Here is a 16,155-nt window from a genome sequence, read left to right as displayed (position 1 = left end):
CGTTGTCGCTGATGAGACCCACCACTGTCGTGTCATCCGCAAACTTGATGAAGAGATTGGAGGGGTGCTCTGGTGTGCAGTCGTGGGTCAGCAGCGTGAACAGAAGGGGGCTCAGCACACATCCTTGGGGAGCCCCTGTGTTCATTGTGATGCTGTTGGATGTGTTACTGCCAACCCGCACTGCCGGTCAGGAAGTCTAGCAGCCAGTTACACAGTGATGTGCTCAGCCCCAGACTGTCCAGTTTGTGAATGAGCTGTTGGAGCATGTTTGTATTGAATGTCGAACTGAAGTCAAGGAACAGCATTCTGATGTAGGTGTCCTTCCTGTCGAGGTGTGTGGCTGAGTGTAAAGCAGTGGAGATGGCATCATCGGTCGAGCGATTAGACCGATATGTAAACTGGTAGGGGTCCAGGAAGGGGGGGAGGGAAGACCTGATGTGGTGCATGACTAGCCGTTCGAAGAACTTCATGGGGATGGAGGTTAGTGCAACCGGACGGTAGTCAATGAAGCAGGATGGCGATGCCTTCTTAGAGACAGGGATAATGGTGGTGGCCTTGAAACAGGTGGGAACCACCGCCTGACTTAGAGAGGTGTTATAGATGTCCGTAAAGACCTCTGCGAGTTCCCAAGCACAGTTCTTCAGCACACGACCAGGAATGTTGTCAGTGAACAGCCCACAGGGAAAAAAATATGGAATCACTCAAATTGGAGGTAGAAATTAAGGACACGCCCAGTCAATTTCCTTTCCCTAAATAGACACCTGCCTCAGATTAGATCTGCTCGTTAGTCTGCAGTTAAAAACACCTGCAGTCATGACACCTTGGAGGGCTGCTGGACGAAGTAGTGTGGCAAGAACCATGAATCCAACAAGAGAAATGTCTCTTGAAACAAAAGAGAGGATTGTGAAACTTCTTGAAGAAGGTAACTCTTCACACATGGTTGCTAAAGATGTGGGGTGTTCACAGTCAACTGTATCCAAGATATGGACCAAATACAAACATCATGGAATGGTTGTTAAAGCCAAGCGTACTGGTAGACCAAGAAAGACCTCAAAGTGTCAAGACAAAGAACTTAAGGCAATTTGTCTTGAAAACCGAAAAAGTACAACTAAACAGATTAAGCATAAATGGGAGGATGCTGGAGCCAATGTATGTAAACGAACCGTAAGAAATTGCCTAAAGGAAATGGGATTTCAATAAAAGAAAACCATCATTGACACCTAAACAGAAAGAACAAGACTGTAATGGGCTAAGGAGAAGCAATCATGGACTGTGGATGACTGGATGAAAGTTATCTTCAGTGATGAGTCAAGAATCTGCATTGGACAAGGTGACGATGCAGAAACTTTTGTTTGGTGCCATTCCAGTGAGATTTATAAAGAGGAATTCCTGAAGAAAACAACCAAATTTCCACAGTCATTGATGATATGGGGCTGCATGTCAGGCAAAGGCACTAATTCTTCTATCAATGCACAATGCACATTTTGGACAGTTTTCCTCATCCCTTCATTTGAACAGATGTTTGGAGATGATGAAATAATTTTCCAAAAATGACAATGCATCGTGCCATAGGGCAAAAACAGTGAAGGCATTCCTTGGAGAAAGACACATTCGGTCGATGTCATGGCCTGCAAATAGTCCAGATCTCAACCCAATTGAAAAAAAAGGTCCACAAGAAGGCTCCGACTTGTAAAGCTGATCTGGCAACTGCTATCAAAGAGAGTTGGCACCAAATTGATGAAGAATACTGTTAGTCACTCATCAAGTCCATGCGCTTCAGATACTGCAATCCGTTATAAACGCCAAAGGTGGTCAACTAAATACTACTGATGTATTTCGAATGTTCTTTTGTTTATCATGATTCCACATTTTTTCCTCAGAATTGTGTGATTCTATATTTTTTTCCCCTGTGCTTGTGTAACGTATTGACCAGGCGGAGAGGGATCCAACTGCGGAAGTGTGCCGCTTTTATTTACATAAATCATGTGCACAGAGAACGACAGGTAAATCACTAGCATTAAGCTTCGTAGCATTAGCGTTCTCTTGGGGTGGTCGGGACGGTCCAGGGTCATAACGGGAGAGCAGATTCCAGGAGGTACAGAAGGACTAGGCAGGAGACGAGATCTGGGGAGTGAGCAAGGGTCAGAGCACAGGAGATCAAACAGTTCGGGGCATGTGTCTGCAATACTTTGCGACTAGGAAGTGGTGGGAAGGTGTATAAGTAAGACTGAAAAGGGGGCGTGGTGATGAGTGACAGGTGAGACTGGTTAGGGAGGATCACGTGGCATTCCTTACAGCTTGCACAATAAAAGTAACATTTACTTTGATTCCACAATGTTTTTTTATTTATTTTAATGTTTCTGAAAGCCAACAAGTTGCACTTTGGAATGACCTTATTATTGCATCATGTTTTTGATCTGAGTTTGTTTTACAGAATAAAATGTCTGAATGAGTGCTCATCCCAGACTGGAGATTCCATACTTTTTGCCAGGGGTTGTAGACTTCCTCAGACACTACATTTCTTCGTATAAAACCACATACCATTTATTTTCCTGCATAGGTTAGTTTGTGACTATTTTGCAGTTTTATACACCAAGCCAAAGGATTCCTGTCTCGTCCGTCGCCTCGCACCCAGTGTCACAAAGGGACATCAATTATGCTAGTGGAGTTTGAAGTCTCAGGCGACTGTTGTGGATAGCCAGCTGGCTAAACATATACATATATATACATAATTTGAGGAGCACCTATTAAAATGCAGGAGACTGGTTTGAACACTGGGATGGACAAATCAATTTCAGTAATGTGTAGGTTTTGCATAGTGACATGTCAAATTTTGGGCCATGGTCCGACAGTCTTTCAGAAGGCAGATACTTCCACAAAAAACAAACAAAAAGTATAACAAAAACATGACAAATGTCCAAATGCAAACTGTTATTGTTTATTAGGTAATAACTGGATTTCAAGATCCCATAACATTGGCTATGTAAGTTACAGACTTGGCTTAAAAATCCCATAACATTGGCTACGTAAGTTACAGACTTGACTTTAAAAGTGGGCTGGGTTTGTGTTCATGGTGCAGTAGTTTAGTTTAAAGTAGTTTAAACAGTTCAGTGTTTAATGGGGATAAAAACTGTGGTTTCCTATAATAGAGATTTGCCTCTCATTCCATTTTTATTTGAGATATTCTCCCTCCAGTGGCCAGAATTAATTAAATTCCTAAATGCAATACAAAGAGTGTCATTGTATTCCCAACCCTCTGATACTAGTAGCTTTTTCTGTGTCTCAGTCTCTCTCTCTCTCTCTCTCTCATGCTTATTTTGACATCAGATCATAATTACGATCAATCTATTACATTGTAAATGCAGCATGTCTGGTTCTCCAAGATCTCTCCCGTCATATTTGCTTAAGCCCAATAACATTCATTCCTTAACAATCAATAAATCAATCCAACAGTAAATCCAACAGCATCCCTCACTAAAGCTTGCGTGTATTTCATGTGCTTGAACTACCTAACTTTATTTGATATTTGATTGTGACATGAATCACTTTACACATTACTTTTCACTTTACGTGGCCGCACTCCCAGGAACCTGCTCCACTCCTCGTTAGTCTGCCAGAGAGAGACGGAGAGTTAAAGATGGTCCAGACAACAGACATACTGCACTACACACTACAGAGGTCTAAGATAGTTACGATGAGTGCTATCACTACACACTACAGAGGTCTTTGACACGTCAGATGAGTGCTAGCACTACACACTACAGAGGTCTAAGACAGTTACAATGAGTGCTAGCACTACACACTATAGAGGTCTAAGATAGTTACGATGAGTGCTAGCGATACACACTACAGAGGTCTTAGACACTTCAGATGAGTGCTAGCACTAAAATAAATATGGTCAGGATTAATCAGACCATCAAGTGGATCAGATCATCTCTACATGTGTGCATGATATACCCATTTCAGTCTTTTCTAACAGTACACTGACATGTAAGCCTGTTTGTCACTGGGAAACTAAAATTAAACTTTAGGGTTCTCCACTAAATGGCATTTTAGCAGTCTATTTAACTTAGGTTTGGCTGTAATAAAAAATAATACGTACCATATCTGAAAACTGGTTCAAGCCCATCGTATAAGTGTGAATACCCAACTCATACTCCCGATTATGATTCTCAATCATCTGCAATGTCTTTTCCCAGATACCGCGACGAAAAGCCTCCTCGACCTGCCATGTGCACAAATACAGAGAATTAAACAGGTGTTAGAGCAACAGGTAAATCCCCCCTAAATGAGGGGTGAGTTTGATCATCCTTATGAACACATTGCCCCTCCAACGTAAGCATAGCCACTGGCCCCAGCATTGCGTGTATATATACATACTTAGAATCTCTGGTAATGAATCATGAGTTTTTCCTTTGGGAAATAAAGTGTACATGATCGGGTCGGTTACCGGGCTATTGTATTCCTTCTTGTGGGTGGTTTTCCAGGTCTCCCATTTGGAGTCCAGAGATGCAGAACCCACAGTGTGGCTCATGACACAGCCCAGCAACAGTAAGAGCACCACACACTTATACATCCTGCGAGAACAGTCAAGGGAACCACGAAAAACTATTAGAACAAACTATTGTCTCATCTTAAGACGTCGATTTTAACACAAGACAATAGGACCTCAAAGGTTGCTTTAAAAATGTATTCTGTTACAGATTATTTGGTTTATCTGTTAAAAAATTTATCCACAACCTAATAAAAAGGAATATTTAAGTAAATTTTCATTATGATATGTTTGGATTTTACATTACTAATGCTAGTAATGACCATATAAAACATTGAAACATCTAGAAACATTGAAACATTTCTTATCCTGATTTCGGAAGGGTGTTTTATGGATCCGCTTACAAACTAGCCATGTTTTTTTTATTGTACATTAGTTTATTTGAAAAGGAAACGTGTACCATTATAAAAAAAAAAAGTTAAAGTGTGAAACAATGAATTTAAAAAATGAAGGGTTAAGCAAATATGAAATTAAGAAATACAATATTTTAAGGAAACTAAAACAAAAGACCCCAACAGGAAAACGTTGACGGCAGGTGTACCTGTATGTCGAGGTGAGGAACTCCTATATTACGGCAGTTGGAAATGCTCAATCTCGGTATGAACCTGTGTTTTTGGACACACTATTTATGCGTTAACGGTTTGAGGACGTGCCCCAATTTTCAAACCAATAAAAATGAAAAGTGTGGGTGGGAGTGAAGGCTGAATGATTCTGTTTGTCAAACAGCAGCGCTGTCAAGTATAAAGTACAGGAAAGTTGATCTGTGGTTTGGACACTCAAGCATTACTGACAGACAGCCAAATGATAACAGCTGAGGGCAAAATGTTAATATACTATAATACATGTGGAATTAAATTCATACAAATCACTTGCTTTTCTGAATTGTCCAGTGCTGTTGAATGAAAGCTACAAAGGGCCTGTATGTGTAATTAGACTTCCTCAGACGCTATTTTCAAGAAACTTTCAAAACACATTTCTTCGTATAAAACCACATAGCATTTATTTTCCTGAATAGGTTAGTTTGTGACTATTTTGCAGTTTTAAACACCAAGGGACTAGCATTTATGCTAGTGGAGTTTGAGGTCTCAGGCTACTGTTGTGGATAGCCAGCTGGCTAACAAACATATACATATATATACACCGGTATATACATAATTTGAGGAGCACCTATTAAAATGCAAGAGACTGATTTGAACACTGGGATGGACAAATTAATCTCAGTAATTTGTAGGTTTTGCATAGTGACATGCCAAATTATGGGCTATGGTCCGACAGAGTCTTTCAGAAAGCAGATCCTTCCACAAAAAACAAACAAAAAGTATAAAAAAAACATGACAAATGTTCAAATGCAAACTGTTATTGTTTATTAGGTAATGACTGGATTTCAAGATCCCATAACATTGGCTTCGTAAGTTACAGACTTGGCTTAAAAAGATCCCATAACATTGGCTACGTAAGTTACAGACTTGGCTTAAAAAGATCCCATAACATTGGCTACGTAAGTTACAGACTTGGCTTAAAAAGATCCCATAACATTGGCTACGTAAGTTACAGACTTGACTTTAAAAGTGGGCTGGGCTTGTGTTCATGGTGCAGTTCTTCAAAGTAGTTTAAACAATTCAGTGCATGGACGTAATTTTGATTTCATAAGTGGGGGGGACACAAACGGGGGGTGGCGAACGAAAATCGTTGAGGGGGGGGGGGGTTGTTACCGGAGCGGAGCTTGGAGCGGTCGTTTTCTGCATGGTCCTAGTGCTAGATTCGTCGCTATTTAGATATTTGTTTTTTAACCGTTAAAAAGTGGGGGGGACATGACTTCGTCGCTATTTAAATATTTGGTTTTAACTGTAAAACCTGGGGGGGACCAAAACCGGCTTTTGAAAAAGTAGTGGGGGGACATGCCCCCCCCCCCCCCCCCCCAAACTACGTCCGTGATTCAGTGTTTAATGGGGATAAAAACTGTGGTTTCCTACAATAGAGATTTGACACTCATTCCATTTTTATTTGAGATATTCTCCCTCCAGTGGCCAGACTTAATTAAATTCCTAAATGCAATACAAAGAGTGCCATTTTACTCCCAACCCTCTAAAACTGCTAGCTTTTTCTGTCTGTCTGTCTGTCTGTCTGTCTGTCTGTCTGTCTGTCTGTCTGTCTCTCTCTCTCTCTCTCTCTCATATGCTTATTTTGACATCAGATCATAATTACGACCAATCTATTACATTGTAAATGCAGCACGTCTAGTTCTCCAAGATCTCTCCCTTCATATTTGCTTAAGCCCAATAACATTAATTCCTTAACAATCAATAAATCAATCCAACAGTTTTGGATCAATCATTTTAGCTTCAGAAAGTGAAAACATGAGTGTTTGGGGATCTTGCGGTCATGTGTAGTGAATTTTAATAAAGGCAACTCCACTGTAGAAAGAAAACTATAAGCAGATGTCATGTAGAAAATTTGAATATTTTCCCCCTCACTAAAGCTTGCGTGTATAGGTCATGTCAACAAACATGGGGTCAGGTGAACTTTCATGTGCTTGAACTACCTAACTTTATTTGATATTTGATTGTGACATGAATCACTTTACTTTTCACTTTTCACTTTACACATCGGCACCCCCAGGAATCTGTTCCACTCCTCGTCAGTCTGCCAGAGAGAGAGACGGAGAGTTAAAGATGGTCCAGACAACAGACATACTGTCTTATTCTAATCCTATAAACCATCATGTTATTGTTTCTTTAATGGTTTGTTCTTTACATCTCTAAGGTTTTGTTTACATTAGCTTTCCTGGATGTGCTCATAGTCAAACATCAGCTCTGGTGTGGAGATCAACTGTAATTGCAATAAACCAACTGATCTGAAGGTCGAGGTCTAAGACAGTTATGATGAGTGCTAGCACTACACACTACAGAGGTCTAAGACAGTTACGATGAATGCTAGCACTACACACTACAGAGGTCTAAGACAGTTTTGATGAGTGCTAGCTAGGGGTGAAACGATTACTCGAGTAATTCGAGTTACTCGATTACAAAAAGTGATCGAGTAATTTTCTGTGCCTCGAAGAATCGTATATTTTTTTTAAACTGTATTTCGCACTAATTTTAATGTAGCGCAACACGCTTACGTCACCCACGCGGCGGAGGTTTTTTAGTTGAGAAGCGGGAATATGGAAGCAGCGAGGGAAAAGAGCGACAACGTACGTGAAGAAAAGGGCTATAGGAAAAGACAGAAAATGTCGAAAGTATGGGAGCATTTTAGGTTTGACAGCAAGAACAATACACTGACATGTATTCGATGCAACATAGTCCTTGCCTACCACAACAGCACATCTTCAATGCTGCACAATCTTGGCCGAAGACACCCGGAATGGAGTGGTGGAGCCGGGACAATGTACATTTTATTTACAACAAATTAATGAGATTAACATTAATGTACCTTAATAACATAACGACAGCTCTGTGGAGTGCTGATTTTTAGCAATACTGTCGAATGTGTGGCTAGTTTAGTACAACGGAGACAAGTTCTTAATAACTTAATACAGGCATTATGTAACAGCGCTGTGGATTTAAGACGATAAGACGATAAACAAATAAATTAAAGATAGCTGAGCTACTTTACCTTAGCAGTTACTTTAGCAGGAAAGAATATGATACTGATATAGTTTTGATACAAGAAATTCTAAGTTGAAAGTAATTGAATTTAATTTATTTACTTGTGGTATTTATTTCTATTTGCATTTACAATTGTGAATTTAAAAATATAACTTATCTAAAAAAGGAAACCGATTGGTCAGTCATTATTAAGTGAAATGTCTTGTTTTCTCTTTTGTATTTTTAATTGCTCCTTAACCAAGCAATTCTGTTTTATCCGATTACTCGATTAATCGAATCGATTTTCCAGTTGAGTACTCGATTACTGAAATACTCGATAGCTGCAGCCCTAGTGCTAGCACTAAAATAAACATGGTCAGGATTAATCAGACCATCAAGTGGATCAGATCATCTCTACATGTGTGCATTCCATAAGATGATATACCTATTTCAGGCTTTTCTAACAGTACACTGACATGTAAGCCTGTTTTTCACTGGAAAACTAAAATTAAACTTTAGGGTTCTCCACTAGATGGCATTTTAGCAGTCTATTTAACTTAGGTTCGGCTGTAATAAAAATAATACGTACCATATCTCCAAACTGGTTCATGCCCATCGTATAAGTGTGAATACCCAACTCATACTCCTGATTATGTTTCTCAATCTTCTGCAATGTCTTTTCCCAGATACCGCGACGAAAAGCCTCCTCGCCCTGCCGTGTGCACAAATACAGAGAATTAAACAGCTGTTAGAGCAACAGGTAAATCCCCCCTAAATGAGGGGTGAGTTTGCTCATCCTTATGAACACATGGCCTCTCCAACATAAGCATAGCCACTGGCCCCAGCTATATATATATATATATATATATATATATATATATATATTAGTGGTGGGCCGTTAACGGCGGTTAATTTGATACTCTTATCGGGCAATATAAAAATTATCGCCGTTAATCTATTCTTAAAGTTGGGTTGGGAATTGGGTCAAAATGGATAAGCAAACTATGATGACTTTCAACTTGATAGTTTAGCTCGGCTGTATTCCTAACCAAATTGCACAGTAGGGGGCGAGAACGAGTTTTCAAACCTGTGAATTACCACCCACAACAAATCACACGTGTGCTTACATGGATGCCGCCACATACTGTACATTAAAGGGGGTAGAATCTCTGGTAATGAATCATGAGTTTTTCCTTTGGGAAATAAAGTGTACATGGATGTGGTATCCTGATACTTCAGGTCACATGTTCAAGTAAATATCTCATTACTCCAGTAGGTGGCATTAGGGAGTCAAGTAACCTTAACAAAAAGAGACGTAGAAGCAGGCTAGGAGAGTTACGTTGTACCCGTGTGAGAGTTGCTAACTGTTGTCGAATAAACGTCACGGTAAATCCCCTGAAGTCTCGCTTACTTTAATATGTAAGTTATAACATATTGGCGACGAGGATATCTGGAAAAAAAAAAAAAAAAAAATTATCGCGGATTGCGAGTGGCAGGCGATAAGAAAATCACTGGTACTCCTTAGGCTACTGAAGCGCGGAAGGAAAGGTAATCATGGCCACGTGCATGATTGGCACCCTGTCGGCATTTGATGCTAAAGAGCAGACTTGGGATGAGTACTGCGAGATCCTCGATCAGTTTTTCGAAGCAAACGGGATCGATGACGGGGACAGGCAGAGAGCTATCCTAATCAGCGTGGTGGGTCCAGCCACGTACAAGCTCATGAGGAATCTGGTGAGTCCGGATAAGCCAAGCACAAAGACGTACACCGAGTTGACACGAATTATGAAGGCGCACTTCAGTCCCAAACCAAGCGAGATCGTGCAACGGTTTAAGTTTGACTCGCGTTCCCGACAGCCTTCGGAATCTGTGAGTGCATTTGTAGCGGAGCTCAGACGACTTGCTCATGACTGTAATTTCGGCGGCACGCTAGAACAAATGTTAAGGGATCGTCTAGTGTGTGGGATTGCAGACGATAGGATTCAAAGGCGGTTGCTGTCCGAGCCAGATCTAACTTTTGAGAGGGCATTTCAGTTGGCAGTAGCTGCAGAAACTGCAAACCAAAATGCGCAAGACCTACAAAAGGCGCCCGTAGCTTGTAACAAAGTGGATGCGGCAGGAAATACGAGGAGAGGGGACTGAAAAAAAGAAGAGAGAGGGTGTTATCGTTGCCACGGGAAGCAGCACAGTGCAGCCACGTGTAAATTTAAAGAAGCCAAGTGTCATTCCTGTGGGAAAATAGGACACATAGCAGTGGCATGTAGAAATAAAAGTGCGAAGGATGGGGGTTACAGACCACCGAAGACACACAGGAAAGAGCAGGGGCGCAAAGGCCCAAAGTCACACAGGTCTTTCAGTGTGCAGAGACAGGACGAGGATGGTTCTGATCAGGAGGAGGAAGCATTCACTCTGGCGTGTATCAAAACGAAAGCCTCAATACAGAGAGTCAAGCCACTGGAGGTAACAATGGTGGTGAATAAAAAGAAAGTGACTTTTGAGATCGACACGGGATGTGGTGTAAGCATTATGAATAAAGGGGAATTCAATGAGAAATGGGAGAGAAAGCAACGCCCTAGACTAAAAGAAACTAAATTGTCTCTGAAATCATACACGGGAGAAAACATCAAAATAGTGGGTGTAGCAAACGTAGAAGTGACTTATGCACATCAGAGAAAGACACTGCCATTAGTGGTGGTGGAAGGTACTGGCCCTAGTTTGTTAGGTCGCGGATGGCTTGAGGCTTTAAGACTGAAGTGGGAGGAAATAAAACATGTAACAACGGAAAAACGGGGATTGCAGAATGTGCTTTTGAGACACGAGGAGGTTTTCAAACAAGAGTTAGGTATGCTGAAGGGCATGAAAGCCACAATTCGGGTGTCTGCGGACGTCCTTCCAAAGTTCTTCAGGCCACGCTCAGTTCCGTATGCCATGAGGGGAAAGGTAGAAGGGGAGTTAGTGAGGCTCCTGGAACAGGGCATTATATCACCTGTGAGGTATGCGGAGTGGGCGGCGCCTATAGTTCCTGTGTTGAAGCCAGATGGTTCCATCAGGATATGTGGCGATTATAAATTAACTGTGAACCGTGCCTCCTCACTAGAGCAATATCCTATTCCCCGGATAGAAGACCTCTTTAGTGTACTGGCAGGTGGGAAACAGTTCTCAAAGCTCGACTTAAGCCATGCCTATCAGCAGATTGTGATGGATGACGAGTCCAAGAAATACCTAACGATAAACACGCATAAAGGCCTCTTCACCTACAATAGGCTAGCTTTTGGAGTCTCCTCTGCACCAGCAATATTCCAGAGAACGATGGAGAGCTTGCTACAAGGTCTGCCTCGAGTAGCGGTCTACCTCGATGATATTCTGGTAACTGGAAGAGACCAGGCGGAGCACCTGAGTACACTGGACGAGGTACTCCGGAGATTAAAAGAGGCTGGATTACGACTGCATAGACGCAAGTGTTCCTTCTTACAGGACCAGGTTGAATACTTGGGTCACAGGATTGATGCGGAGGGGCTGCACCCAGTACAATCCAAGGTTAGAGCCATTGAGGAAGCTCCACGTCCAACCACAGTGACTGAGCTGAAAGCGTATCTGGGCCTATTGAATTACTACAATAAGTTCCTCCCTAACCTGGCCACACACTTAGCACCACTACACAGATTACTGACGAAAGATGCCCAGTGGACCTGGACGAAAGAGCAGGAAGCTGCATTCTGTTTTTCTAAACAGCTGTTGAAGTCCGCAGATGTCCTGTGTCATTATTCTGCAGACCGAGAACTTGTCCTGGCATGTGATGCCTCACCGTACGGCGTCGGTGCAGTGCTGTCGCACGTCATGGAGGACGGTGGGGAAAGGCCCATAGGGTTCGTGTCACGAACACTGACACCAGCAGAGAAACGGTACTCGCAGCTGGACAAGGAGGGGTTGGCCATCATATTCGGGATCAAGCGGTTTCACAAGTACATATATGGACGGACTTTCACTATTACTACGGATCACAAGCCGTTGCTGTCACTGTTCCATGAGACAAAGCCAGTACCGCAGATGGGGTCCCCGAGAGTACAAAGGTGGGCGACACTCCTGAGATCGTACGAATACCAGTTGTTGTACAAGCCAGGCAGAGACCACTCAAACGCAGACGCATTGAGCAGGCTGCCATTGCCTCAAACGGAGGAGGAAGAGGAGATAGGTCAAGTCCTGATGCTGGAGGTGATGGATGATCCACCCGTCACGATGATGCAGGTGAAACAATGGACAGCGAAAGATGAAACGCTATCACAGGTTCTGCGGTGGTGTTTACAAGGCTGGCCTATGGAGGTGACTACAACATTCAAGGCCTATAGCCAGAGGAGGCTGGAGCTTAGTGTCAAGGATGGATGTGTGCTCTGGGGAGCAAGAGTGGTTGTTCCAAAAAGGGGCCGGGCCACCCTGTTAAAGCAACTGCACTGCACGCACCCAGGCATGTCCCGGATGAAGGGGTTGGCACGTTCATACCTGTGGTGGTCTGGAATGGATGCTGATATAGAGAAGGAAGTGCAGTCCTGTCATACATGTCAAGAAAACAGGAAGTCTCCGGCTGCTGCGCCTCTCCATCCTTGGGAATGGCCAGAGACACCCTGGAGCAGATTACATGTGGACTACGCAGGCCCTTACTTAGTCAAGATGTTCCTCATAGTGGTGGATGCACATTCGAAATGGCTTGATGTGTATCCTACAAGCAGTGCAACGAGTCACATCACCATTGAAAAACTCAGACAGAGTTTTAGCACACATGGCCTGCCTCAGACCATAGTGTCTGATAATGGCACATGCTTTACCAGTCAGGAATTCCAATCGTTCCTGAAACAGAATGGCATACAGCAGATCACATCTGCACCGTTCCACCCGGCATCCAATGGGTTAGCCGAAAGAGCTGTGCAAACCTTCAAACAAGGCATAAAGAAGACTGAGGGAAAGACGTTGGAAACGAGATTAGCTAGGTTTCTGTTCAATTACAGAATTACACCTCAATCTACTACAGGCTTGTCTCCAGCGGAAATGCTGATGTCAAGGAGACTGCGTTCCACACTGGATCTTCTGCTACCGGATGTGAAGTCGAAGGTTAGACGCAAACAACTCAAGCAGAAAGAACAGCATGACACACACACCAAGTGGCGAAGTTTCTCTCCGGGTGATGATGTGTACATACGGAATTACGGCTATGGCCCAAGATGGGTCCCTGCTGTCATCGACATGACCACCGGCCCTGTCTCCTATACAGTGCAAGTGGGGGATGGACGCACCATGAGACGTCACGTAGATCAGATCCGGAGACGGCTCGCTCCAATGACAGAGGTACCTGCGCGGGACGGCCCACCGGAACTAGTGGACCTTCCGATTCCAGGGACGAGGGAGGATTTCCCTAGCGTCTCTGTTGTGCCAGTGTCAGGTGGAGAGGATGTGAGGGAACCTGCTGAAACTGCACAGGTTCACCTTCCAGCTGGTCAGCCAGGCGAGAGAGTAGACCATTCGCCGGTGCTGCGACGTTCAGGGCGTACAAGAAAGACTCCTAATCATCTGAGAGACTTTGTGAAATAGTAGGGAACTTGAAAAAAAAAAAGAAAAAAAAAAGTTAAAGTTGGCTACAAAACTAATTAGAAGGATGGTAGTTTACCTATCTTCCTAGTTGTTGTTAAATAATTGAGTAGATACTTACAACCTGGTTGATTTAGATTATCTAGTACAGTAAATGTTCTGAAGGAGGGTTGTAATGTTCAGTGATTTCGGTAACTGTTAAATTATAGGCTCATGGGAGTAGTTTTCTCTTAAGAGGGGAGGGATGTGGTATCCTGATACTTCAGGTCACATGTTCAAGTAAATATCTCATTACTCCAGTAGGTGGCATTAGGGAGTCAAGTAACCTTAACAAAAAGAGACGTAGAAGCAGGCTAGGAGAGTTACGTTGTACCCGTGTGAGAGTTGCTAACTGTTGTCGAATAAACGTCACGGTAAATCCCCTGAAGTCTCGCTTACTTTAATATGTAAGTTATAACAATGATCGGTTCGGTTACCGGGCTATTGTATTCCTTCTTGTGGGTGGTTTTCCAGGTCTCCCATTCGGAGTCCAGAGATGCAGAACCCACAGTGTGGCTCATGACACAGCCCAGCAATAGTAATAGTAAATATCCTGTGACAACAGTCAAGGGAACCACGAAAAACTATTAGAAAAACTATTGTCTCATCTTAAGACGTCGACTTTAACACAAGACAATAGGACTTCAAGGGTTGCTTTAAAAATGTATTGTTACAGATTATTTGGTTTATCTGTTAAAAATTTATCCACAACCTAATAAAATGAATATTAAAATAACTTTTTGTTATGATTAGTTTGGATTTTACATTACTAGTGCAAGTAATGACCATATAAAACCTTTTAAAACATATAAAACACCGGAGCTTCAACTCATTGTCCGCTCCCGCAGCCACCACCACCACCAGGAAGACCCAGACCCACCGACCGCGAGTGAGCATGCTGACCCGAGGAGAGCGCTTCGCAGGCGGCGAGGCGAGCGAGGCAAGAGCCGACGCTAGCCGACCACCAGTGCCTAGATGAGAGCTAGGGTGGAGGGGTGTGTGTGTAAACAACGCGTGGTGTAGAGACACACGGACCGTTTATAAGCACTGCTCACCAGACCCGGAGTTTTTTTTTTGCTGTTAAGATGTCGTCCCCACTACCTACCACGGGAATTTTGTGCTGTTTTTAGCCGCCGTTCTGCCCCGTGTACCTTCGAGTTTCCCTACCCGTCGAGAGCTCCTACCCAGGCTTACTGCGCATGCGCAAGTCACTATTACGTCATGATTTTGGTGGCTGGCTACTACACCCATCGATTTTTTCCTGCCTCCTCAATTCTCACACAGGCTAAAAACATGTTCATACAAAGATGTAAACAATCCAATATGCGCTAATCGACAGAACAACTGTTCACCCCGAGGCCGTGTTTATTAGAGGTGTCTAAGGATTTTCATAGTCGAATCTGATTCGTCAGATTTTCCCTTTAGTCGATAAATAATCGAATCGGGGTTTTTACCTAGAGCACTTTAAACGGGATCCCGTTCTCATTCAGGACTTTTTTTTCACTTCAAAGTAAAAACCTAAAACACTCAGATAAATGAATAAACAAGGTAGGTTGGCTTTATTCAGCTTTTATTTATTTATTTATTTACTTATTTATTTTTTAATGAAACGTTAGAGAACATTAACAAAACAAAAGTCAAATCAAATTAAATCAAAGTTTATTTGTATAGCGCTTTTCACAACACATGTTGTCACAAAAGTCACGGTCAGTGCGCAGTGCGCATATCGAACTGTCAGACAGGCACTGTGCAAAATGTCAAAAATATTTTAAATAAAATATGCCTGCCTGAAAATATAAAAAATGCCACACAACAGCAAAAAAATTATAAGTAAAGATTCAAGTAACAGGGTTTAAAAAGGGTTTTCACCTTACCCGTTTTAAATGGTATGCCATGCTGGTTATTGTCGTGCGAAATGAAAGACGTTGATGACATAACTTGCACTTTACTTTGTTTGATTCATCTTTATCTTTTTCAAAATACTCCCACACTTTTGAAGTTTTTTTAGTAGCCATTATAATCTCGGGAGATGCTGATCCTGTAGCATGTTCAGCTCCGCTCATTTGGATTCTGCAACTGCAGGGTGTGATTTAATAATGTGTAGTAAGGAAGATGCCTATTGTTAATGCACACACATCATTTTAAAATATTTATTAACAGAAATTAGGATGATTTTATTTGACAAAAGGCTATATATAACAAAAACAAAGACATTTCATGTAACAACTAATGCTTAGCAGCATCCTTGTGCACCTCCATGCAGTTAGAATGGTACATTCGACTATGACGTTCATAGTCGATTAGGGGGTATACTCGACTATAGTAGAATCAGCGACTATTGCAGGTCACCCCTAGTGTATATCATTGCCGGTGATTTCAACCAGTGCAACTTACGGACTG

General features: G+C 42.4%; 1 protein-coding gene across 8 annotated transcripts; it reads right to left on the bottom strand.

Moving 5' to 3' along the window:
• Nucleotides 1–2,918: 2,918 nt before the first annotated feature.
• Nucleotides 2,919–14,998, bottom strand: LOC143489406 (cathepsin K-like). 8 transcript variants are annotated; one of them, XM_076988423.1, is made up of 8 exons: nt 14,861–14,998; nt 14,636–14,737; nt 14,193–14,308; nt 8,729–8,851; nt 5,094–7,195; nt 4,451–4,577; nt 4,103–4,225; nt 2,919–3,610 (listed from the first exon to the last, which is right to left on the bottom strand). In XM_076988423.1, exons 3-5 carry the CDS (start codon nt 14,274–14,276, stop codon nt 7,133–7,135), a joined length of 270 nt encoding a protein of 89 aa, XP_076844538.1. In that variant the 5' UTR covers nt 14,277–14,308; nt 14,636–14,737; nt 14,861–14,998; the 3' UTR covers nt 2,919–3,610; nt 4,103–4,225; nt 4,451–4,577; nt 5,094–7,132. The 8 variants fall into 7 exon arrangements, with proteins under 8 accessions (XP_076844538.1, XP_076844533.1, XP_076844532.1 ...); XM_076988416.1 differs by lacking the exon at nt 14,636–14,737; XM_076988418.1 differs by lacking the exon at nt 14,636–14,737 and having other exon boundaries at nt 14,791–14,998.
• Between the last annotated feature and the right edge of the window lie 1,157 nt (nt 14,999–16,155).

The sequence above is a fragment of the Brachyhypopomus gauderio genome, unplaced genomic scaffold (assembly GCF_052324685.1).
Source record: "Brachyhypopomus gauderio isolate BG-103 unplaced genomic scaffold, BGAUD_0.2 sc62, whole genome shotgun sequence".
Taxonomy (NCBI): domain Eukaryota; kingdom Metazoa; phylum Chordata; class Actinopteri; order Gymnotiformes; family Hypopomidae; genus Brachyhypopomus; species Brachyhypopomus gauderio.
Note: the sequence above shows the minus strand (reverse complement) of the source record. Positions and strands in the feature narration are given on the sequence as shown.